The sequence below is a fragment of the Armigeres subalbatus genome, chromosome 3, assembly GCF_024139115.2.
Source record: "Armigeres subalbatus isolate Guangzhou_Male chromosome 3, GZ_Asu_2, whole genome shotgun sequence".
NCBI classification, from domain to species: domain Eukaryota; kingdom Metazoa; phylum Arthropoda; class Insecta; order Diptera; family Culicidae; genus Armigeres; species Armigeres subalbatus.
In genome coordinates, this window is record NC_085141.1 from 179,463,104 (window position 1) to 179,487,995 (window position 24,892).

Here is a 24,892-nt window from a genome sequence, read left to right on the forward strand (position 1 = left end):
AACAACAACCACCTCAGTCTTGTGGTGAGCCAGTTCTAACTTCCTGGAACTCATCCACTCCTCCACAATTGCGATCGAGTGGGCTGCAGTCAATTCCACCTCTTCGATCGATTCGCCGTAGACCTCCAGCGTAATATCGTCAGCAAAGCCGACGATTGCCACGCCCACCGGGAACTTCAACCTCAAGACACCGTCGTACATGACGTTCCATAACACCGGACCCAGTATGGAACCTTGCGGAACCCCTGAGGTTATGTCAACGCACTTCCGACCCGCCTGCGTGTCGTATACCAGTACTCGATTCTGGAAGTAGCTTCCGAGAATCTTGTACAGGTACTCGGGAATTCCAAGACGCAGGAGCGCATCTGCAATAGCTGCCCAACTGGCACTATTGAAAGCATTCCTCACGTCGAGAGTCACTACTGCACAATAGCGAACTCCCTCCTCTTACGCTGGATAGCTATCTCCGCGGATTTGGTAACCGACAAGATAGCGTCTACGGTCGACTTACCCTTTCGGAAGCCAAACTGGTTACTCGATAGACCATCCGCACCCTCCGTGCGTATCAACAACCTGTTGAGGATGATCTTCTCGAGCACCTTCCCCGCCGTGTCAAGCAGGCATATTGGTCTATATGCCGACGGATCCCCCGGTGGTTTTCCCGCTTTTGGCAATAGGACCAAGCTCTGCCTTTTCCATGCTTCAGGGAAGACTCCCTCGTCCAGGCATCTCTGCATAACAGATCTGAACATCTCGGGAGCCTCGGCAATGGCCGCTTTAATGGCCAGGTTCGGAATACCATCCGGTCCTGGCGCCTTACCTACACTAAGGGACTGTGCAATCCCCGCAAGTTCCGCCACCGTTACTCTTCCCTCGTCGGCCACCCTGGCCCGTGGCAGCTCCACAAAGGGAGGCCAGGGACTTGGGTCGTGACGTGGGAAGAGCCCCGCGATGATCCTCTCCAGCATCTCTGGAGACCGCTCTGTAGGGCCATCGCCCCACGTGTCTTGGCCATTACGACCCTATAGGCGTCACCCCATGGATTCGCGTTGGCACTTTGACACAGGCCCTCGAAGCAGGCTTTTTTCTTGATCTAATCTCAGTCTTCAGAGCGGCTCTAGCAGCCACGAACGCCACCCGTCGTTCAACACGCTCCTCTTCTGTGCGTGCTCGCTGCATCCGCCTCCTTGCCCGTAGGCAGGCGCGGCGCAGGTTCGCAATTGCTTGAGTCCACCAGTAAGCCGGTGGCCTCCCATTCCTAGGGTGGACTTTCCTAGGCATGGTGGCATCGCATGCACGCGAGAGTACTGTTTCCAGCTGCTCGCCACTCAGACCGAGAGTATTGTGCTCGCGGCGGAGCGCTTCCTTAAACACCTCGTCGTCGAAGTATGATGTCTTCCACATACGAGGACTAGGCCTCGCCCCTTCTTCCGTCCGCTGAATGCTGGTCGTATAGTCGATACTGTAGCGAACTGCCAGGTGGTCGCTGTGAGTGTAGCCATCATCTACCCTCCAGTTCGAACTACTCGTTTGGCCAGGGCTCCAGAACGTAACGTCGATAATTGACTGGGCACCGTTCCAGCTGTAGGTATTTTTGGTACCGACATTAGCCAAGTCCACATCCAACATGGCCAGTGATTCCAGCAGGATCTGCCCCCGTTGATTCGTGGATCGGCTTCCCCATTCCACGGCCCAAGCGTTGAAGTCCCCCGCTATCACCACCGGCCTACGCCCCATCAAGTTAGCCGTCAAACAATCTAGCATTCGACCGAACTGCTCGATCGACCATCGAGGAGGCGCATAGCAGCTGCAGAAGAAGACCCCGTTGATTTTGGCAATGACGAAGCCCTCGTGTGTCGAAGACACCAACTCTTGGACTGGGTATTTCCCCGTTGTCCATATCGCCGCCATTTTAGACCCATCGGTGACCCAATTACCGTTCCTGGCGGGTACCCGGTAAGGATCTGCTATGATGGCGATATCCGTCCCCATTCAGCAACTGTCTGACACAGCAGTTGCTGGGCTGCATCACAGTGGTTCAGGTTTAGCTGCGTTACCTGCACTGTGATTTTGCAGCACGCTTAAACGCCGGGCACTTCGAACCCCCCATGGGGTGCTTGCTGTTCGCAGCTTTGCTGGAACAGATCAAACAGTTGGGAGGGTTCGTGCAACATTGTGCCTTATGTCCCTCCAATCCGCAGCGTCGACAGAGCTTGCTTCTGTCAGGGCCTTTGCAGTCCCATTGCTTGTGCCCCGGTTCCAGGCACTTGAAGCAAACTTCTGGTTGCTCATATATGCCCACAGGGCATACCGACCACCCCACCTTGACGCTCCCTAACTTGACTACCTTGGAGGCGTCCGCTGCAGGTAGCCGAACCAATGCTACCTGTGTCCCTGCCGGACCTTTCCGTAGCCGAACGGCTGCGGTGGACGCCTCCACTTCGCACTGTCGCCGCAGTGCCGTGACGAGCTCTTCGACTTCGGTGATCTCGTCCAGGTCTTTAACCCTTAGATTCACCTCTGTCGTGAGTGCCCTCACCTTGACCGTCTCGCCTAGGACTTCCTCCGTCAACTTCTTGTAGGCGGCGCCCTTTTGCGAGACGCCCCGCTTTAGCTCGAGGATCATCTCGCCCATCCGAGTACGTCTTATTCGACGTACGTCGGCGCCGAGTTCACCGAGCTTGACGTCACTCCTCATCGCCTTCAAGACGTCCGAGTACTTAGCCTCGTCCGTTTTGATGACTAGGGCATCGCCCCTGGAGCGATTGGCGCCTACCCTAGACTTCTTGCTACCCTCATTCGCCTGGGCCTTCTTTTCGGCCCTTGACGTCTTCGGTTTCCTCTTGTTCTTGACCAAGGTCCAGGAGGCGTCATCCCCCTCTATTTACCTGGTCTGGTGCGGCTGAGAGCTCTCAGCCTGCCGTAACCCCTTACCACCGTCTTTCCTGGGTGGACGGACCTTTCCAGGTCCTTCCTCCCCAGGTTTTGGAGGTACCTGGCCGGGGTTCAGCTTCCCAGCCCCACTACCCTTGTTCGGGGTAGTAACCCTCCGCGTTTTGGAGCGGCCCCCAGGGAGCTCATCCCCTGGAGACTGTCTCCCCCGTTTTTGTGTCTGCTCCTTTGGAGCAGCCACCCCCGACGTGCCTGCGAATACTTGAGCCTCAGTCTTGGTAGACTTTGGCACCACCGACTTCGCTGGCACGCCCTCGGTCGATTCGACCTTGTCCAAATCCGCGAATTCTTGGGCCTCAGTCTGGGTAGACCTCGACTCCATGGATTTCACGGGTTCGAACTTGGCCGTCCCGACCGCCGTTTCCAGCTTGGCGTCCAACATCGACTTTCGAAGTTTCTGCAAGCTCTTCTTGAGGTCCTTACTGATATTATGCTTCGATGACGCAAAGTCGATGATGGCGTCCAGCTGTTCCGTCGCCACCTCGAAGGCCGAGAGCCCATCGCGTTTGCGGTTCATCGCCTCCACAAGCCATGGGCCGTCAATAACCTCTACCGGCGTTTTTTAGCCGAGAGGAAGGTTAAGTGACCCACGCTGGCGCTGCGCACTGAGCTGCCGACTATTGCCTCTGGCCTCCTAGGCGGAGACCTGAACAACCCACCTCTTGCGAAGGGGTTGTCGCCTACACTACTACCACTAGTTGAAGAATTGTCTTGGTTTTCCATTTTGATCCCACGAGTTGCTCGGGAAAAGAGGTCCACCACGCCAGAGCCCAGCATGACGCGGTAAGGGACAATTACTGTGGGGGGTGCCCAGGTACCCCACAGGCTCCGTTAAAGGCCTAGCTTATTATTTCACCCCCCTGGCCATGCATCCCCTCGGCACGGGTCGCTTGACGCCTTGGGATTAGGGGTTAGGGACGATGGTCCCGGTCTAACTCGCAGTGGCCATGGGGAGGGGTCGTCAAGCCCTTGGACAAAGTCCCTGCTGCCCTGCTGTGTGTGTGTGTGTGTGTGTGTGTGTGTGTGTGTGTGTGTGTGTGTGTGTGTGTGTGTGTGTGTGTGTGTGTGTGTGTGTGTGTCTGTGCGCACCAACCCAAAAAAAAATGTCACTCATTTTTTAGGTACTTATCCTTAACCGATTTACTCGCAACAAGTTGCATTCGACGCAGGATACTCTACCATTGTTTCCTGTTGAAAATTGGTCAGATCGGACTATGAGATCGGAAGTTATGGCCAAAATACCCTCTTTATCGAAAAATTGATTAAAAATGTCTCTCATTTTTCGGGCAGTTATCCTCAACCGATTTGCTCGCAACAAGTGGCATTCGACGCAGAATCAATCGTGTCCCATTGTTTCCTATTGAAAATTGGTCAGATCGGACTATGGGATCGGAAGTTATGGCCAAAATACTTTTTTACGGAATAATCGCGTAAAAAAGTGTCACTCATATTTCGGGCACTTATCCTCAACCGATTTACTCGCAACAAGTTGCATTCGACGCAGAAAAGTTTCTCATTGTTTCCTATTGAAAATTGGCCAGACCGGACTATGGGATCGAAAGTTATGGCCAAAATACTTTTTTTACGGAATAATCGCGTGAAAAAGTGTCACTCATTTTTCGGGCACTTATCCTTAACAGATTTACTCGCAACAAGTTGCATTCGACGCAGAAAAGTGTCTCATTGTTTCCTATTGAAAATTGGTCAGATCGGACTATGGGATCGGAAGTTATGGCCAAAATACTTTTTTTACTGAATAATTGCGCAAAAAAGTGTCACTCATTTTTCGGGCACTTATTCTCAAGTTGGTCGCAACAAGTTGCATTCGACGCAGAATCGTGTCCCATTATCTCCTATTGAAAATTGGTTAGATCGGACTATGGGATCGGAAGTTATGGCCAAAATACTTTTTTTACGGAATAATCGCGGAAAAAGTGTCACTCATTTTTTGGGCACTTATCCTCAACCGATTTACTCGCAACAAGTTGCATTCGACGCAGAAAAGTGTCTCATTGTTTCCTATTGAAAAATGGCCAGACCGGACTATGGGATCGGAAGTTATCGCCAAAATACTTTTTTTACGGAATAATCGCGTAAAAAAGTGTCACTTATTTTTCGGGCACTTATCCTCAACCGATTTGCTCGCAACAAGTTGCTTTCGACGCAGAATCGTGTCCCATTATCTCCCATTGTTTCCTATTGAAAATTGGTTAGATCGGACTATGGGATCGGAAGTTATGGCCTAAATACTTTTTTTACGGAATAATCGCGTAAAAAAGTGTCACTCATTTTTCGGGCACTTATCTTCAACCGATTTACTCGCAACAAGTTGCATTCGACGCAGAATCGTGTCTCATTGTTTCCTATTGAAAATTGGTCAGATCGGACTATGGGGTCGGAAGTTATGACCAAAATACTTTTTGCCTTTCTCGTATACTAAGTATACGTAAAGGCTATATGATCGCACCAAAAACAAACTTTTTATAGAAGGCCCGGAGACCCATAGTGTTATATACCGATCGACTCAGCTCGACGAATTGAGGTGATGTCTGTGTGTTATACCATGTGACCCATAGTGTTATATACCGATCGACTCAGCTCGACTCAGCTCGACGAATTGAGGTGATGTCTGTGTGTGTGTGTGTGTGTGTGTGTGTGTGTGTGTGTGTGTGTGTGTGTGTGTGTGTGTGTGTGTGTGTGTGTGTGTGTGTGTGTGTGTGTGTGTGTGTGTGCGTGTGTGTGTGTATGTGTGTGTGTCTGTGCGCATCAACCCAAAAAAAAATGTCACTCATTTTTTAGGTACTTATCCTTAACCGATTTACTCGCAACAAGTTGCATTCGACGCAGGATACTCTACCATTGTTTCCTATTGAAAATTGGTCAGATCGGACTATGGGATCGGAAGTTATGGCCAAAATACCCCTCTTTTATAGAAAAATTGATTAAAAAATGTCACTCATTTTTCAGGCATTTATCCTCAACCGATTTACTCGCTGTATTCGACGCAGAATGATGTCCCATTGTTTCTCATTGAAAATTGGCCAGATCGAACTATGGGATCGGTAGTTATGGACAAAATACTTTTTGCCTTTCTCGTATACTAAGTATACGTAAAGGCTATATGTTCACTCCAAAAACAAACTTTTTATAGAAGGCTCGGAGACCCATAGTGTTATATACCAATCGACTCAGCTCGACGAATTGAGGTGATGTCTGTGTGTGTGTGTGCGTGTGTGTGTGTGTGTGTGTGTATGTGTGTGTGTATGTGCGCACCAAAAGAGCAAAAAGTTTAGCTCACTTTTTTTGCACTTACCCTCAACCAATTTACTCGCAACAGGTTGCATTCGACGCAGTATACTGCCCCATTGTTTTCTATTAAAAATTGGCCGATTCGGACTATGGGCTTAGAAGTTATGGCCAAAATACTTTTCCTCATAAAAAAGCGCGTAAAAAAGTCTAGCTCACTTTTAATGCACTTACCCTAAACGGATTCCCTCACAACAGGCTGCGTTCGACGCAGTATCTTGCTCCATTGTTTCCTATTGAAAATTGCACGGATCGGACAATGGGCTTGGTAGTTATGGCCAAAATACTTTTTCTCATAAAAAAGCGCGTGAAAAAGTCTAGCTCGTTTTTAATGCACTTACCCTAAACGGATTCCCTTACAACAGACTGCATTCGACGCAGTATACTGCCCCATTGTTTCCTATTGAAAATTGGACGGATCGACAATGGGCTTGATAGTTATGGCCAAAATACTTTTTCTCAGAAAAAAGCGCGTAAAAAATCTAGCTCACTTTTAATGCACTTACCCTGAACCGATTTCCTCGCAACAGGTTGCATTAGACGCAGAATCTTGTCTCATTATTTCCTATTGAAAATTGGCCCAAACGGATGATGAGCTTAGAAGTAATGCCCAAAATACTATTTTTTTTACCGCACGAGAAAGGCGTCATCACCGCTAGGTGGATTAATCTGGGTTTTTTTTTTGTCGTTTCAATATTATTTTTTTATTATCCCTCTTGACCTTTCGGAGACCAGTACGACATAATTTTTATTAAATACTAGCAGACCCGACGAACTTCGTTTCGCCTAAAATTATTGTATTCTCTGGTTAGATCCTAAGTTATGAAGAAATTCGTGTTTCATTTGTATGGGAGCCCCCCTTTCCAAAGCGGGGAGGGGTCTCGAACCATCTTAAGAACCTTCCCCGGCCCCAAAAACATCTGCATACAAGTTTTCACGGCGATCGGTTCAATAGTTTCCGAGTCTATAAGGTTCCGACAGACAGAAATTCATTTTTAGTATATAGATTTGTAACGGCCTAACGAAACGTTCATGCATTGTTATCGGATCTGGTTAAAACTGTCATGATTTGTTCGTCAGTGTAAAATGGAGTGATTCAAGTATGGGAAAACTCGACGTCGATCGTAATTCAGTGTTTTTATAGTCGATGGTGCTGCCTACAATTAATGACTATAAAATTCCCTCACCTTCCACAAAATTATCGCCCCATTTTATACTGAAGGCATGGTAACGATTGAGTTCGTCTGACAGGGTTTTACTGTTATTAGCAATTTTCAAGGGAGTTGTTTGAAAACATTTCGCTTCAATCTAAAATTAATGACATGCAATTTTCTCAGACAATAGTTCAGTAAAATGCTAATACTTTGCCAGATGAAATCGAATTCTCTCGTTTCATTTCATTTCATTCATTCAATTCATTCTCGTTTCAGCATTGCATCGGAGTTTTGTGCAATCTATGCGAGTTTTAGGAAGATCATATAAAAAAAAAGTGTTGAGCCACCTTTTTGTAACATAATGTGTGCAGCATAACTTTCATGTGATGGTAAAATGGTACTTCGGAAATTAAGTCAAGAATAATTAGTTTTACTTGAATATTACATGTTTTTCATCACTTTACACACATTTTGAAATGGGAGAGCCCTAAAGATTATGAAATATTTTTAATCATGTATGTGGCAAAAATTAATTTAGAAAACCTTAATTTCACTGGTAACCTTCATATGGATTCGCACATAGCGTTTATAATCATAATATTCGTGATTTTCATGGATTGGAAACACCTATGTTTTCTCTCTAACTCGGTAACGCAATGACCGATTGACTTTAACCTGAATTCTGTGTCGAATGTAACTTGTAATGTGCCGATCGAATGATGACACTTAAGGTCACTCCTGACAGAATCCAAGTTTCAAAGTGCTCGCGTTTTCGGGGGCACACCACTCGATACGGAGGCGGCGGACAACTGTCATTTTTGTTGATTCAGCTTTGCTGCGTCTGCGTGAAAAAATAAAAATGACAGTTGTGCGTTGCTTCCGTATCGAGTGGTGTGCTCCCGAAAATGCGAGCAGTTTGAAACTTGGATTCTGTCAGGAGTTACCTTAGCATGTTGTTTTACTTTTTTTGTACACACACTTACAGACATCACCTCAATTCTTCGAGCAAGGCCTATTGGTATATTATTTTATATCAAATACCCAAATCCAAGTGACCCGGAATAACGTTTATTCAAATGACATTTACCCAGAATAATATGTGTAACATTTACCCGAATTTAACAATTTCCCGAGTTCAGGGAAATGATAGGATTGAAATGTTTCACATGGAAAAATGGATACCGAGAGTTGATATGTAGATAGAAGCCTTATATCCCAGATCATCTTCCGTCGTCTGTCACCATTAGTGAACGAGTTTGTGGGAAGTTATCAAGCCGGCTTCGTTGACGGCCGCTCGACAACGGACCAGATCTTTACTGTACGGCAAATCCTTCAAAAATGCCGTGAATACCAGGTCCCAACGCACCATCTGTTCGTTGATTTCAAGGCGGCATACGACAGTATAGACCGCGTAGAGCTATGGAAAATTATGGACGAGAACAGCTTCCCTGGGAAGCTTACCAGACTGATCAAAGCAACGGTGGATGGTGTGCAAAACTGTGTGAAGATTTCGGGCGAACACTCCAGTTCGTTCGAATCGCGCCGGGGACTAAGACAAGGTGATGGACTTTCGTGCCTGTTGTTCAACATTGCGCTAGAAGGTGTCATGCGGAGAGCCGGGTGTAACAGCCGGGGTACGATTTTCAACAGATCCAGTCAATTTATTTGCTTCACGGATGACATGGACATTGTCGGCCGAACATTTGCAAAGGTGGCAGAACTGTACACCCGCCTGAAACGTGAAGCAACAAAAGTTGGACTGGTGGTGAATGCGTCAAAGACAAAGTACATGCTTGTGGGCGGAACCGAGCGCGACAGGGCCCGCCTGGGAAGCAGTGTTACGATAGTCAGGGATACCTTCGAGGTGGTCGAGGAATTCGTCTACCTCGGATCCTTGCTAACGGCTGACAACAACGTTAGTCGTGAAATACGAAGGCGCATCATCTGTGGAAGTCGGGCCTACTATGGGCTCCAGAAGAAACTGCGGTCGAAAAAGATTCGCCACCGCACCAAATGTGTCATGTACAAGACGTTAATAAGACCGGTTGTCCTCTACGGACATGAAACATGGACAATGCTCGAGGAGGACTTGCAAGCACTCGGAGTATTCGAGAGACGGGTGCTTGGGACCATCTTTGGCGGTGTGCAAGAAGACGGTGTGTGGCGGCGAAGAATGAACCATGAGCTCGCCCAACTCTACGGCGAACCCAGTATCCAGAAGGTAGCTAAAGCCGGAAGGGTACGATGGGCAGGACATGTTGCAAGAATGCCGGACAGCAACCTTGCAAAGATGGTGTTCGCTTCCGATCCGGCAGGGACGAGACGACGTGGAGCGCAGGGACGAGACGACGTGGAGCACAGCGAGCGAGATGGGCAGACCAGGTGCAGAACGACTTGGCGAGCGTGGGGCGTATTCGAGGATGGAGATATGCGGCCTCGAACCGTGTATTGTGGCGTCAAATTGTTGATTCAGTCTGTTTAGATGTAGACTAAATAAATGAGAATGAATGAAATGGAAAAAAAAATCCAAATGAATTTAGAAAATCATTAATACAAGCCTTCTTTTATCTAAGAAGTGGTGATTGACCTAGTTTTAAATTGAACGAATTTGTTCAATTCGCAATGTCCATGATCATTAAATCCAACAAGATGATTTAAATGCTTTAACTTTTTTGTGTCAAAACGTTACCGAATGTTCGAACATTCTCAATCACTAACCAATCCGGGGTCCAGATGGCATAACTGAAAACCTGTGCAGCTGCGGTCAATCCCCGATTGTTTGTTTTTTCTTCCTGCTGCGAAGCGTGCAGATTCGGAAATTGAATGATCGCAGTGGAATCGTACCGATTCCCAATGTGTGGTCCCCCTTGGGTTTGAGTATCGGCGTTGTTTCCTTAATGGGTCGATGGCAGATCCGCATCAAAAGGCAGACTGCTGGACTGGAGCAAGCAACAAATGGTTACATCAACAAACATCGATGGCCCAGTCGCAAATGGCTATTGGTGGCGATCGATCATTCGCCGCACGGTTTATTGATTGTGTGGAGGTTTTGAATTGGATTAAATTCGAACGATGAGCACCTTCAAGAATGGGGCGTTGCTATGAGTTTCCTAATCGAGAGACATAAATTTACTGTCATCACTCAGCAGGTTCTCAGAAAAAGGGTTGATTTTTTTATTTTTAACACACTGATTAGCCTTGACGGAATTCAGTTAGCTCTTGTTTCCTTTCCATAAAAATGTTGCGAAAGATTATATGACTACTAATTCAATTCTTCGTGTGGGCCTAACATGGAAGTTTCGAAATCCAATTATAGATAATCAGCTGATTGACAGTTCGCCGAAGGACGGATTGATGTTTTGTTGGCTATGCAATGAATTTTCAAAATCATTCGGAGCTCCTAGTTTATAAATATGGTAAAGTGGTGAAAACAATAAAAGCTAAATGACTAAATTGGCCACAGATAGCTCCGGTTCATAAAATGTTTTACGAGCTCAATTTGCATGCTGATAGATGAGGATGTGCTGATGTGGGATGAAAGTGTTAATAGCTTTCAAATGTCTCAATTGTGAGGTTAGACGGTGGGAACATAAAGTCACTTTATGTGCGGTGATTTGCATTGGAAAGACAGGTGACGGTACTGGGTAGTGGATATGGTACAGTATTTTGTGAGTGCATATTAGCACAGCAAATACACAAGAAGTCAAACGAGTGTTGTAGGTCACCAAATAATAATAGCACCTCCGTCAGTTTATTATTGCATATTCATTATTATTTTGTCTACAACAAAAACCAATAATGGGAAATTTGCTTGGGCTTTTCTTAAAAAGCGACTGTTTGTATGTTTCAAAACCAGAGTATAAATCATGTTAACTGATAAATGAGAGATCTTGTCAGAGATACGATAAACGACCATTAAATTTGGGACAATCTTGTTTATCTTGTTACAAGGCAAGTTTATCATGTGAGTTGGCCGTTTATTTAGTTGAAATATCCAAACTTATACTGCAATATTTGTACGGATTTTTTTTCTTTTTGCCTATCCCCGTGTTATTTTTTTTTAATGCAAGGATTGCATCGGAACATGCCGCACCTTCACCAAACAACAAATCTATTTATACCACATCAACAAGATATCCAGCTAGTTTTGTAGTTATGAGTTCTCACTTTAAATACGGATCTCCACTCTTCAAAACTCCAATTAGTGAGACATATGACAAATAAAGTTGTTTATCTTTTCTATTCCGACCATATTATTTCACCTCTCTGACCGACGACGAACACTAACAATGGTCGCTCGGAGACGTCCCCAGTGCAATTATCCAAACACGTTGTCCTGCTGTTCCTTGTGGTGCCAATTGTTGGGTTTTTAAATTTTTGATCCAAAATAAAACAAACCCCGAGAGGGCAGAAGTTTCCGAACCATATTTTGCTCATTGTTGGTTCTGTGCTAGTACAGACGGATGATCCACCACACTGCACTGGCCGGAGGGAGGAGAAAAGGAATTGTATCTGCATCTGCACGATCTCCCGGTCCAAGCATTTCCGTCCGAAATGTTGCAAATGTGCAAATACTCCCGAACCAGTCAACAACGTTTGAAATGATATTAGAGTGATACAAAACTTAAGGTTAGTACACGAGATTTATTTTATGTCATGCCTTGTTTGAAATTTTTATGCATTTCATCAATTTACTTTTTTAAATTTCAAACGCTTTTTTCTGCGCAATACCATGTCTTTAGTAATACAATTCTGTTCAATATTTCCACAGAAACATATTCGTAATTTGATTTTATTATTAAATGTTTTTGCTCGAAATGTTCTTTCAAGATTTTTACATCGGTTGAAATCGCAATTTGGATCTCCATCGCTTGAAGCGCTGGTCTTGAATATGTCCCACTCTAGCTTCTACATGTCATCGCACTGTGCTGAATGTCGGAAGAATGCTGGCTGCTGCTGGCCACGATGCGATGCAGAGAAATTGGCAGTCCGTGTTTGGTGCAGTAGTGTCAAAAATAGATAACGATGAGACTCTTTCTCGATCCGAAGCAGATGTTGTCAACAACTTCTATAACGTTGCCAATGGGGACTATTGTGTCTAGTGTGTGCTTCTGTCTCCTTTGGTACGGCGAATATGGTAATAATAACAATAATGCTGATTCAGCTTCATACATTTCATGGGAATTGGTTCGGGTTGGATGGCAGGTGGACTGCAAGGAGTCCTTCCTGGTGGATTACATTTGCATCAGTCCGATTTTCGATGGTGGCAAACATTCTTTTTATAGAGTTTCTTTATGACAATGCTTCTATCGAGCTGCAGTTGTTTCATAGTGAATATTTGACAAATTTGAATTCGATTTGCTCTGCTTCATTCTACGGACACTTCTTCTTCTTCTTCTTCTTCTTCTTCTTATTGGCATTACATCCCCACACTGGGACAGAGCCGCCTCGCAGCTTAGTGTTCATTAAGCATTTCCACAGTTATTAACTGCGAGGTTTCTAAGCCAGGTTACCATTTTTGCATTCATATATCATGAGGCTAACACGATGATACTTTTATGCCCAGGGAAGTCGAGACAATTTCCAATCCGAAAATTGCCTAGACCGGCACCGGGAATCGAACCCAGCCACCCTCAGCATGGTCTTGCTTTGTAGCCGCGCGTCTTACCGCACGGCTAAGGAGGGCCCCCATTCTACGGACACACAAATTCCATATTCTCTGAATTTTAAATAGCCAAATGCAGGATTTTTTGGATAATTTATGTATCAATCTTAAAAGGATTGATCAATTCATTGATTCACTTCAAACCGCACCTGTGTACAAGCTAAAGATATGCATCCAAACATGAAATGAACACGAAGCTATTACGAATCATAATTTACTCGTATAAAATGGTTTTCATTCTTCTAAACAGCAATTCTCGGGGCAATAAATTTCAATAATAAATGATACCATTAGCATCAAAATGAGTGATAATCGTGAGTTTTGCGACCAACGCGCCGCGCTTTTGAATGAGCGGGAACGGGCGCATATTTTTAGAGTATGAATTGTGATTCTTTCGATATACCGAATCTCACGCTTTTCGTTAGAATCTTCATTCTCTACATAGAGGTATTGCGTTCATATACATTTACTCTAATTGATTTGCATATTCTATTTCGAGATATAGATTTGCTTGATGCTTTTTGAAGGAAAAAATCATGCAGAACTTTCTCGAATGGCTTTAAAAAATCTATGTGCCTCCGGACAGTGAAAGGTGGACAGTATAAAGGTAGTAAGAAGAAGGAAGAAGGTACGAAGAAGACGGAAAAAATAACGAAAACAAAGAAAAATAAGGAAGAAGGTAGAGCAAGAAGAAAGAAAAAGGGAAGATGAAAAAAGAAGGAAAGGAGAAGAAGAAGAAAGAAGGAAAAGGAAGAAAAAAGAAGGAATAAGAAAGTAGGGAGACAAGAAAAAAAAGAAGGAGTTAGGAAGGAATTAAAGTAAATATCTCAATATTCAATTCTCACTTATCACTTTTCACTTTTCGCCTCTCACTGTTCACTTTCCACTTGTTTATTTTTTTTTATTTTTTTTTTAGCAAAACGGAAAAGTCCATTTGAATTGAACTCTTTTTGTTCTCTCTCAAATGGGCGCAAAACCTTTTCGTCTTTTCGTACCAACAGAATACAATTTCACTTCAAATGATACACAATACAATCATTACTTGCAACTATTTAAAATAATTAACTTAGTCTAGATCTAGTTTCAACAATTTAAACTAACCTTTCTAAACCTTTCTAAAAGTGTGTCAGGACGACGAAAAACCTTTTCTGATGAGTGTTACGACTCAAGTGAAAATCAAATTTATTTGAGAAGTGATTGAAAATTCTGCACATGCTCAAAAATGGTTCGTTGTGCCCGTAATTCGTTCGGGCACCCAGAGGAAAACGAATTGTCTAGAACGAAGGTTTTGTTGGCTGACGTTGAAATTCAGATGGGACAAAAGAGGAAAAGAGTCCATGTTCAGAAGCAAAAGGTCTGCTACAAATAACGCACGGGCAGTATCACGGCGGATGCTTAGTAAATCTAACTCAAATAACCTACAGCGGTCCTCATAACCAGGCAAATTGTCAGGGTTTCTCCACGGGAGGTGATGTAAAGCGAACCGTAAGAATTTACGCTGAACTGATTCAAACGAGAAATAGTATACTGATAGTCATTTCTCACTTCTCAGTCCTCACATTACACTACATATTTCCCACTTCTCACATCTCACTTTCTATTTCTCAGTCTTCAATTTACTTCTTACTTCTCGCGTCTTATTTTTATAAGAAGTGAGAAATTTCTCATTCTTCACCTCTCACTTAAAATTTGGCAATTCTTACTTCATACTCACTTCTCATTAATCGCTTTTCTCTACTCGCAAACTAAATATTTTTTCAACTATTCGACCAGGTCATTCGGCCAAAAGACCCGACACCGGTTTTGTGGCATCTGGTTCGCGTTATTTGCGAGCAAATGTTATTTCCGGGGAAAATGCAGTTTTCGGAAAAATGTTATTTTTGGAAGATGACATTTTCTGGAAGATGACAATTTCGGACAAATGCTATTTTGGGGAAAATGTTATTTCAGGAGAATGTTTATTTCGAGTAACTACTATTTACGGGGAAATATCATTTTTGAACAAATGTTGTTTTCGGGGAAATATCGTTTTTGGGGAAACGTTATTTTTGGGGAAAAGTTATTTTCGAGCAAATGTTATTTTGGGGAGAATGCTATTTTCGGACAAATACTATTTTTTGGAGATATCTTTTTCGAGGAATATTATTTCCGAGAAAATGGTATTTTCGATCAAATATTGTTTTCGGACAAATATCGTTTTCGGCACGGTTGTCCCCATTTCTTCTTTTCGTGAATTCAAAACTCTTCGTTGATCATACTATCATCATATTATTTAATCTGATTGCCGGTGAGTTATGCATTATCTCCCAATTTCAAACCTACCTGGTGGTCCTGTCCGCTTTTACATTTGTGACCGACAACCGACATTTCCAGGATGCCTTTCAATACTAGATGTGCAAGTGCTAAAATAAGACAAGACAAGACATATGTCGTTTTGGCGAAATGTTATTTGCAGGCAATTGTTTTTTTTTTTCTTAGGAAATATCATTTTCTACGAAATGGCACTTTCGATCAAAAGTAGTTTTTTAAAAAGCGTTATTTTAGAAAGAATGATGTTCTCATTTTTTTTTTATTGAAGGCTTGCAACCCTAGGCTGCCTCACTTCTCTATGTTTTCAATTTAGTTTAAGGTCAAAATTTATCTACATGGGGATTTTTTATCGATAACCAAATGTTTAAAACAAAATTCACGTTTGAAGCCTATGGTTACACAATGTTACAGATTATTTCCAAGACAGTTTTGAATGACATGCATCACACTCTTGAGTAATGTGACCAGCCGTCCCGCGTTTCGTAGGACAGTCTCGCATTTTTCTATTTGTCCCGCACTGAAAAGCATCCTGCGAAACGCATTTATCTTATTTCTAGGAATAAAAAAAAAGAATAGAATACATAAATTAGAACGTTGTCCGCAGATTTTGCTTCCATGTGTTTCCTGCTGCGTGATTGACACTGACTGGATTTCGACAAGAGGGGTCACCAATTAGCCTTGCGAGCAAAGGCGTAGGATTTCCAATCTGTAGATGGCTAGTTCGATTCTAGGTCCGGTCTAGGGTCTATTTGGAAATAAATTGGTACAAAAACCGTTGACCATATTCCTGAAGGCGGAAGCTTCAACCAGCATAGACTTTAGAAAAATATGTAATTCTTAATCACCGTATATGCTTTTGTTAGGTAATTTGGAAAAAGGTTATTTAGGTTATTCAGAAAATATTTTTTTAGATTCGATACCATTGCTCATATCGTTACTAAAAATAATATTCTAACTAAATTCTATACACTAAACGTTCAATAGCTGAAAGTCATTTAAGTGCAATGCTTTTTAACTGCAATTCGATAGTTGCAACAGTTTTGCATTTATCAGACCGCTAAGCTTCAAAATGATATGAAACTCAATGATAATTACATTGCTCTGCACGTTCTACGTTCAAAGTAAGCTTTGAGTTTTAAAATGAGTTGCCGTTTATCGAACAGGTAGCTAACTAAACCTTGGTAACAAATAAGTTATGAAAAAATGAAAGATTTGCTTTAAGCGCATTTCTAAAACATAATCAAATATGATCTTTTTTGTCCAGCACTCACACAAAATTTATCTGGACATTTCACTCTTCAGCATTCATTAAACAAGTGTTACAATAGGAGGAACGTCACTTGTTGTAATTTTTAGTCGCACAAACAAAACATGGCTATTGAAGGACAACAACACGAATGTTTTATCTCATCACTTTTGTCGTAATTCCGAGATATTTGTCAGATTATCAACTCCTTTCACGACGTACTACACAGCAATATGTATCATTTTTCGAAAGCATGATAATCATCTTCAGAAAGTTTTCTGGTTAGGAATTAGTTTCTTCTATTATAATATTGAAGGTTTTATATTGCTCTTATAGCATTCATCTTGAATCTAAGGTTTATTCAACTAATGAAAACCACAAAAAAACACACAAAAATCCATGATTTGATGCAGTTGCAGCAGCATGCTAATAAGACTTTCTGTAGGAATTCAAGTGGAAATGTTCAGAAATTAAAGAATTAAATTCCATCGGTATTTCCAAAAAAAATCCGCGGGAATATCGTACTTCGTAACTTCGAAGGCATTTAAAAATGTTCGAAGAAGTTTCTGCAAGGATTCTATGGGGATACATAAACTTTCCACAGCTCGGAAAAGATTTCTGCAGGGTTTCGCTCCGAAAAAAAATATGAAGAATATCTCGGAGGAATTTCCACGGAAATTCCTAAAGCGATGACAGCATGAATTTGTGTAAATCATTCCGCATGAATTCCTGCCGTCCTCCTGTTTACCGCCGAGTATTCTCCGCAGCACCTTACGCTCGAATGCTCTGAAAGCTCTCTGATCAGCCTCCTTCAACCCTTCCGTTACACAGCAAATAATTTTGAATATTTAACGACGTGTAAAATTGCAAACGAATACACATTCAATATTCAATTGAATTCGACTGAACTTTACTAACAAGTTTTTTTTTTTTGATTGATGACTTGTGAGGGAAGTCAGATTTTATCTTTTTTTTTTTTTTTTTTGAGAGGATGTTTAATTTTGATACACATAGTTAAGTGGCAAGCGAGCCTCTATTGTCGTTGCAGAAGCAAACCCGCCTCAATACGACAAATAGAAGCACATGTTTGTGATTCAAACGCAACCGACTGTAGTTCAATTCTGATACACATAGTTGGGTAGAGAGAACAGGGTGTGAAATGTTGCCAAAGCAGATTCGATAGATACGGGGAATTGACTGATATCCCATCGTTATTAGCTGGTTATGGAACAACTTCTCGCAAGGGCAGCTGTTGTATAATTGGTAATACGTCCGTGTACTAAATGGAATAGTGTGGGTTCAAGTCCCACCGGCAGCCGAATCTTTTTTCGCAATATCTCTTAAAAACACCCTAAGATGGCAAACTTAACTATGTGTATCAAAATTAAACATCTTTTCCAAAAAAAAATTACTAACAAGTTTATTTCAATTTATCAGAACAGTAAAATCGATTGAATATTGCGTTTAGTTGCATGCTCTAAATATGTGCATGAAAATACATTTAAATTCACAACATATTTTTATCTGTGTACCATCACCCTTTTCAAAATAAAAATCGTGATCTGATGGCTGTAAGTTTTATGTCTTTTAACATTTTTTTTTTCGAAGCATTCACAACGTCTGGAACACATGTGGTGTTGTGGAAAATGGTCAAAATATGAAATTTTGTGATAATGGTAGCGTTGCTTTGTACGTACCAGCACTCATAATCGCTCCTTCGATAGCTATATTGTAAATTAACGAATGATGTCGAAATCTTATCCGCAAGCCTTACAATTGATTTCAATCTGTGCAACGTTATATGACTCAGCCGTATCAGTTTCGCCGGAAATCCATGCTCTAGCATAATTCGCCATAATTCATTTCGTTTCACTGAATCATACGCTGCTTTCAAATCAATAACCAGATGATGTGTCGTTGATCGGCCCTCAGCAAAACCTGCCTGGTATTCGTCGACGAAGGACTCTTCCAGCAGCCTCAATCTGTTGAACAGAATATGGGACATAATTTTGTACGACGAACTAATGAGGGTTCTTCCTCGGTTATTGGCGCACTCCAGCCTGTGCCCGTTCTGTGCCGTCCAAACAGCAAGCATGCAAAAATGTATTATATCGCATAAAAGCCCTACTCGTTCGTCTACTTTTACATACAACCAAAAATAAGCGCCAGATAGTCGCATAATAAAAATAAACCGCATAACAAAAATAAAGGTTGAAAACGCGGGCTATTGGTATAGCGTAGATATTTTTTTCATTTTGAAAAATGATTACAAAAGTTGTTATTTTATTGCAAGGTACAGTATTCAGTACTACTATAAGAAAAAAAAATCAATATGCAACAAACTCAATTTATTATAAAGAGGTAAAATTTTCACAACACTTCCATTCCAGCAAAGGAAACACGTCTTGTTTCCTTCCAACAAAACTAAATATACTCCAAGCGAGAACGCATCCTAAAAGCGACACATAAATTAATTTCCGTTCATGTTTCTCTTCTTCACTTGCAGCGACCTCCAGGGCAACAACATCACCGTCATCTACGAATCGGATTTCCAGAGCCTGTCAAAGCTTCGAATATTGTAAGTAGAAAGGAAACGTACCAAAATCATTTTAAAAAAAGTAGCTTCAAACTCATTAAATTTTGGAAAGTAATTTAACCCGACCCACCCACACTTATATACGCGGTCCACTTAGCGTGCATTGATTGCGCTGCCTTTTGCATGCGAACTTCATGATGTTAGTTTGAACTTCCAACCAGTCAACATCAAACGGCAAGCACAGGCTCTACTGCGATTGCTTTTGCTACTACTACTACTGCCATCGCCACTACGGCGGGATTCCTTTTATAGTGGTGAATAATTAAATTTCATGTGAATCAGCACCATTCAAGTACTTTTAATAGTATTACCGAAACTTTTGCTCTTTGCTCTTGCTCTGCGCTCTGTCGATGGTCTGGCAGTCGGCGACTTGATAGCTCGGTGACTGTGTAGAATAATGTTCTACAAGAGCTAATTACATCCAGTCAATTTCCGTTTCATTAGAGAGCACGGTAGAATTGTTTCCTTTGGTGGAGAAGTTTTTGATCATCAAACTTTAATAAATTGTTCCCGATATTTCTGAGAATCAGTTTTGTAGTCTTAGTTACATATAAAAGAGGTAAATAAAAATCAAGTTCTAAATATTTCAATACAGACATAGTTATTTATGCAACTAGTTACAAAAGCTGGAAAGCATAAATAAATTGGTCCTCCTCTACTTCAAATTATGGACAATTAGGTATTTCCAATAACTATTTTTCATCTATTTACAACGCAGATGCATATATCATTACGAGTTGGGTTTTTTACCTACTACAGGGTCGAATGAATTTTTTTAGACGCAAATACTACCCTGACTTGGACAACTTTCCCAAGCTCCTGCAACACTAATGTTTTGGAAAATATTCATATCACATCAGTTCAGGCAAAAATTGAAAGGCTATCAAGTTTTAATTTAGTTATAAGTGGGCAGTAAATCTGCAAGCTGGAGCCCTCTTCAAATATCAATAAACCGACCCATAACTGATATTTTCAAAGCTAAAACGCTCGCCCATTAAATTTTTCGGTGAGAAACCTACTCTAATATTACATATGTTATTTGAATAATGAGCTCGTTAAAGAAAGCTACCAGCGCTAAATCAAACATTCCAGGGTGATGAAGTGATCGCTTTTGGGGTGATAATAAATTGGACCATTGAGGCACTGTTTATTAATGAGTAAAGCGCTCCGGCGTTTAGGTTTCTTCGATTATAATTTCCTGTGCACCGCGCCGCAGAGATGATCTATACCGATCTTGGCGGGGTGCCACTGATACCAGTCATAAATAGCTGGAAACTTTCCCTGGGAAAGTTCACTGGACATCGTTCGAAGATGATGTGGCAACTTAAGGGTGTCTCGTATTTCTTCATCCCACTTATCTTTTGCATATAAAGGTCCGTCATCTATCAATGAAACTACGATGTTGTCACTTAAAGCGACAAAAACAACAATTAATAATTTTACAATATATTTGGACACAAGCACAAAAAGCTTTTAATGCTCATTGCATTCCAAAGAAGAGAATTTAGATTATTCACAAGGGATCAGTGTCGAATTAAATTTAGACATCATTTGTTTAAAAAGCATCCACTGCCAAACTACATAATTTGCTTATTATTTTTTATCTCACCGAAACATTATTCGAAAGGTTTTAAACGTTTCATCAATACATAGATTTGTATTGCATTTCAAAGCATTTCTTAATCGTTTTGTTCTTTTTCGATTGCAGGCAGCTAACAGACAACCAGATTTATACGATAGAAAAAGATGCGTTGATTGATCTCATTTCGCTGGAACGATTGTAAGTATTACAGTTCTGTTTGTCCTTAAAAACCCACATTTTCCAAATTTGTCTTCATTTTACATTTTTACAAGCACCACCATTTCCGCACTTTACACTTCCTTGTTCAGCATGCTAACCACTTTCTTCCACATGACGGAAACATCAAAAACAACAACAGAAAGCCGTCAAGCTTTTTAATTGCTCAACACTATCATTATTGCGAAATCGGTTTTTATCAATCTACAACGCTTTTTCGCGCCATATTCGCTGCCACCGTTTCAATTTTCCAAGTTGTTTGCATCGCTTTGTTTCAGTCAGTAAAGCTCCGATTTATTCTTCAATACCACCAAATACCCATCCCCACCCCGTCGGGAATACCTCCCCCCAAAAATCACCAATCATAATCGATCGTTTGCTTTTATTTCGACGTGTTATTTTATAATTGCTCTTTTTCCAGCCTTTTTACCTCACCACACTACACATGCTCTTTTTTCTCTTCTTTTTTCTTCTTTTATTTACAGACGACTTAATAGCAATCGCTTAAAATCAATACCAGATAATTTTTTATCAAGCGCTGCTAATTTATTACGATTGTAAGTAGTAGGATGTAGGAAGAATGATTTATGATTTTGATATCGTTGTTTCGCGCCCTGTGGCTACTCCAGACTGGTCGATAACCGCCATCCATTCGATTGCACTTCACACTGCCAGCGTGGATGTCGGTGTTTGCCGAATGCGTGACTTTGGTCTTTGGCGATTTTATCGGTTTTATAGTTTAATTAATTTGCACTGTTTGCTTATGCTTGTCCGTATTTTTTTCCAGTTTAATTATGTAGTTATAGATCTCCGCTAAGTTATGGTTATCATGATTAAACAAAATAGGCTATAAAACCCTGAATATGTCAATATATTTATTCAATTGTATTCAAAAACAATCCTTAATATAAGTATTTACGTATAAAAATTTCAGCTGTATAAAGCTGTAAAAAGCAATGCTTTAGTAAACTAATATACGATCTATCCGATTTTCACATGTTGTTGGTAAATTCGATATATTTTTTTTTTTTTGAAAATAATTAGACCCATGTTTTTTTATCGCTGAAAACGAAATCGCAGCAAACCATGCAAGCAGATGGTTACTTTTAAATTTTCATGTCACGTTTTTGTTCGTTTTTGTTATGTTAAAAAATTGAAGTCGAAATTTAACTTGAGTAGTTTGAATGTATTTTGGTGAAAATGTGTGCGGCTTTGTGATAATTTCAGAAAAATATGAATTATTATCAAATTACTTAGAATTGAACTGAAAGAATGAAGCAATTTATTTCGTGAACACTATGCGGTGTTCGTTTCCTTAGTTCAACTAACTGTAATTGAATCTCTAGGAGATTATTTCAATATGTTTTATAATTATATCAATAATATAAAGGCGGGGCCAGGCAGTCTAAAATGGGTCACTGGATCTGAAATAAAGCTAAGGCATTGTAACTTCCGGGTTGAGTCTAACTGCCAGATAATGGGGGTTACATTGGATCAGGGTTGTTAACGTTGATCAATGATTGACGCCTTTTCGTTAGTTCGTTGACGTTAATTTTAGCGAACGGATTTTCCAGTAAGGGAGACTGGGTAGACTTGATCCCCTTTTCTGATTTCCGATGTATCACAGCCAAATATAAATAAACATACGTGATTTTCACACAGACTCTCTAAGAAATATAGTATTTAACTTTACTGATGTATGACAGTCTTCAAATTATTGTTGTTATTGATACACAATCGATTTTTTGGAGTGCTGTTAAAAATCTACTTTTAAAATATTCGGGGGAAATTGATCCCTCTCCAAGAACTTGCTATGGTAAAATTAGAAGGTGCCCTTAGTTTTTTTTTAAATATTTTTCCTTCAAAATACGCAGAATTTTCGAATTGCTGTGCGTATACATGAACGATTTTTGTTATTGAATTCGACAGCACATGCAATTTTAAAATTTGGGGAGACTTGATCCCCTTTCTATGATATCTACGCAATAAATAATTTCTCCTGCCAACCCTTCATCAAATCTGTTAAATCTACAAAAAATTAGAAGCCTGAGAACAGATTTACATTTTTTGAATTTTTTCTCCCAATTTTTGTATGGGTGACTAATGGGGGATCAAATGTCCCCATATTGAGGCAATAACTTCAAATCCAAATATCCTAAAACTTTGATGGAATGTTGACATTTTCATCAGTACAAATCATTAAGCACATTTATGGCTTTGTGCTGTGAAAAAACGAAAGCATTCGGTCATTGTTATAAAAATTTATTCAAATTTTGCGTGGCCAATAAAAAAATCTTTAGGAAGGTCAAAACATACAAACCGCCCTGCATAATAAATAAGATTGTCAATCCAAAAAATAACTCACCACATAAAGGTCATTTGCCTAGAGGATCTATACTAAAAAATACGCTAGAACAAAACTACTTTAGTTCTCGATAAAACAGGGGGTGATCAAGTCTACCCACCTTCCCCTAATGCTTATAATACACGTTTATCAACGTCAACGTTAACGTTTTCCGTTAAATTAACGTTAACGGCTATGCGTTATTTAAAGCTAATGATTTGCTTTACTTGTTGTTACCAAATTTTCAAAATAGAACAAAGGATTTAACAGTTTTTTTGCTATTATTTTTTTGTTGAAAAAGTGGCCGAATTCGGAGTACATTTGAGATTGTACCAAATTCATTTTAAAATAAATACTGCCAACAATACTTATCAGTATGTTTGCTACAAAAACATCTCATAACAGACAAAGCATTTTATAAGAGCTTGATTAGATAAAATTTTATGGGAAATATTACAGTTAAATCATATTCAAGGCATAATTATATAGTCGGGGTTCAGCCAAATCACACCAAGCGCCATCGAAAAATTACCGATTTTTCTGCTCAAACTTTCGTTTAGCAGATTTAATTGATCGCAAATCGCATCGAATATCCCTCAACCCCATAACTGAGGATATCCTACTGCAAATGTATGCTTAAATTGGTATGAAACTATTTCCGTTGTCCTTGTACGAACAAAATATCACAAGTCAGTCGAAAAGCCGCTTGGTGCGGTTTGGCTGAACCTCGACCATATGTCCTGTGAAAGACCATTTTTACTTCCCGTGTGGAGTTTCCCATGGGTGGAATTACCGGTCATACCTTTTTCGTAAAAATATAGTTACGGGAGGTTCCGGTAATTTCGACCTAAGTTTTGGAATTTTTACAGAACTGATAAGAATTACAGAGCTGATTTTTTTTTTGCAAAACTTTAATTGAGTGAGTCATGTTCCATAATCTACAGTTTGAATCCAAGATAAAAAATTTAAATGGTTTCTTGAAACACCTCTACAAAATTACGTTGTAGATGTCGCAAAAATGCAGGTTAACACTTGTTGCATGATGCAAGCATACAGCCTGTAGAATAGCATGAACCAAAAAATAGAAAGGTTAGGAATCGACAAAACGGTTGATTGTTGCTTGAACACAAGTGGATATTTTTGGCCTTCAAAATACTTTGGGCCGATAAAATTCAAAATTTCATCAGATCAGATGCTCATACCATGAAGACAATTTTTCCCTTTAAGTTTAGAACTTAAGCAGTGTGTGCACAGGAGTTACCGGAGCTTCCCTCGTATGCTGGATCAAATAAATGCAGATCCAGAGGTGAACCAGCCAAGGGCTGAAAGCATCTTTAACAAAGAAGAAAAATTGCAGTTTAAGACATATTGAGTGTTATCCCAAAGATGGCGACTTCGATTATCCGCTTGAAAAAGTGGCGAATTATTTTTTTAAATTTTGTTTCGACTTGAACTGAGTTGAATGCAAGCAAAATTGTCAATGATTTTTGAAGCAATGAACTAAGATTTCATAATGAAAAT

At 40.9% G+C, this 24,892-nt stretch overlaps 1 protein-coding gene across 1 annotated transcript in view; it reads left to right on the plus strand.

Moving 5' to 3' along the window:
- Nucleotides 1-24,892, plus strand: part of LOC134220330 (protein slit) — a 351,195-nt gene that overhangs the window by 291,715 nt on the left and 34,588 nt on the right. Inside the window, 3 exon segments of the mRNA XM_062699349.1 lie at nucleotides 19,140-19,211; nucleotides 20,938-21,009; nucleotides 21,513-21,584. Coding sequence (XP_062555333.1) covers nucleotides 19,140-19,211; nucleotides 20,938-21,009; nucleotides 21,513-21,584 — 216 coding nt within the window.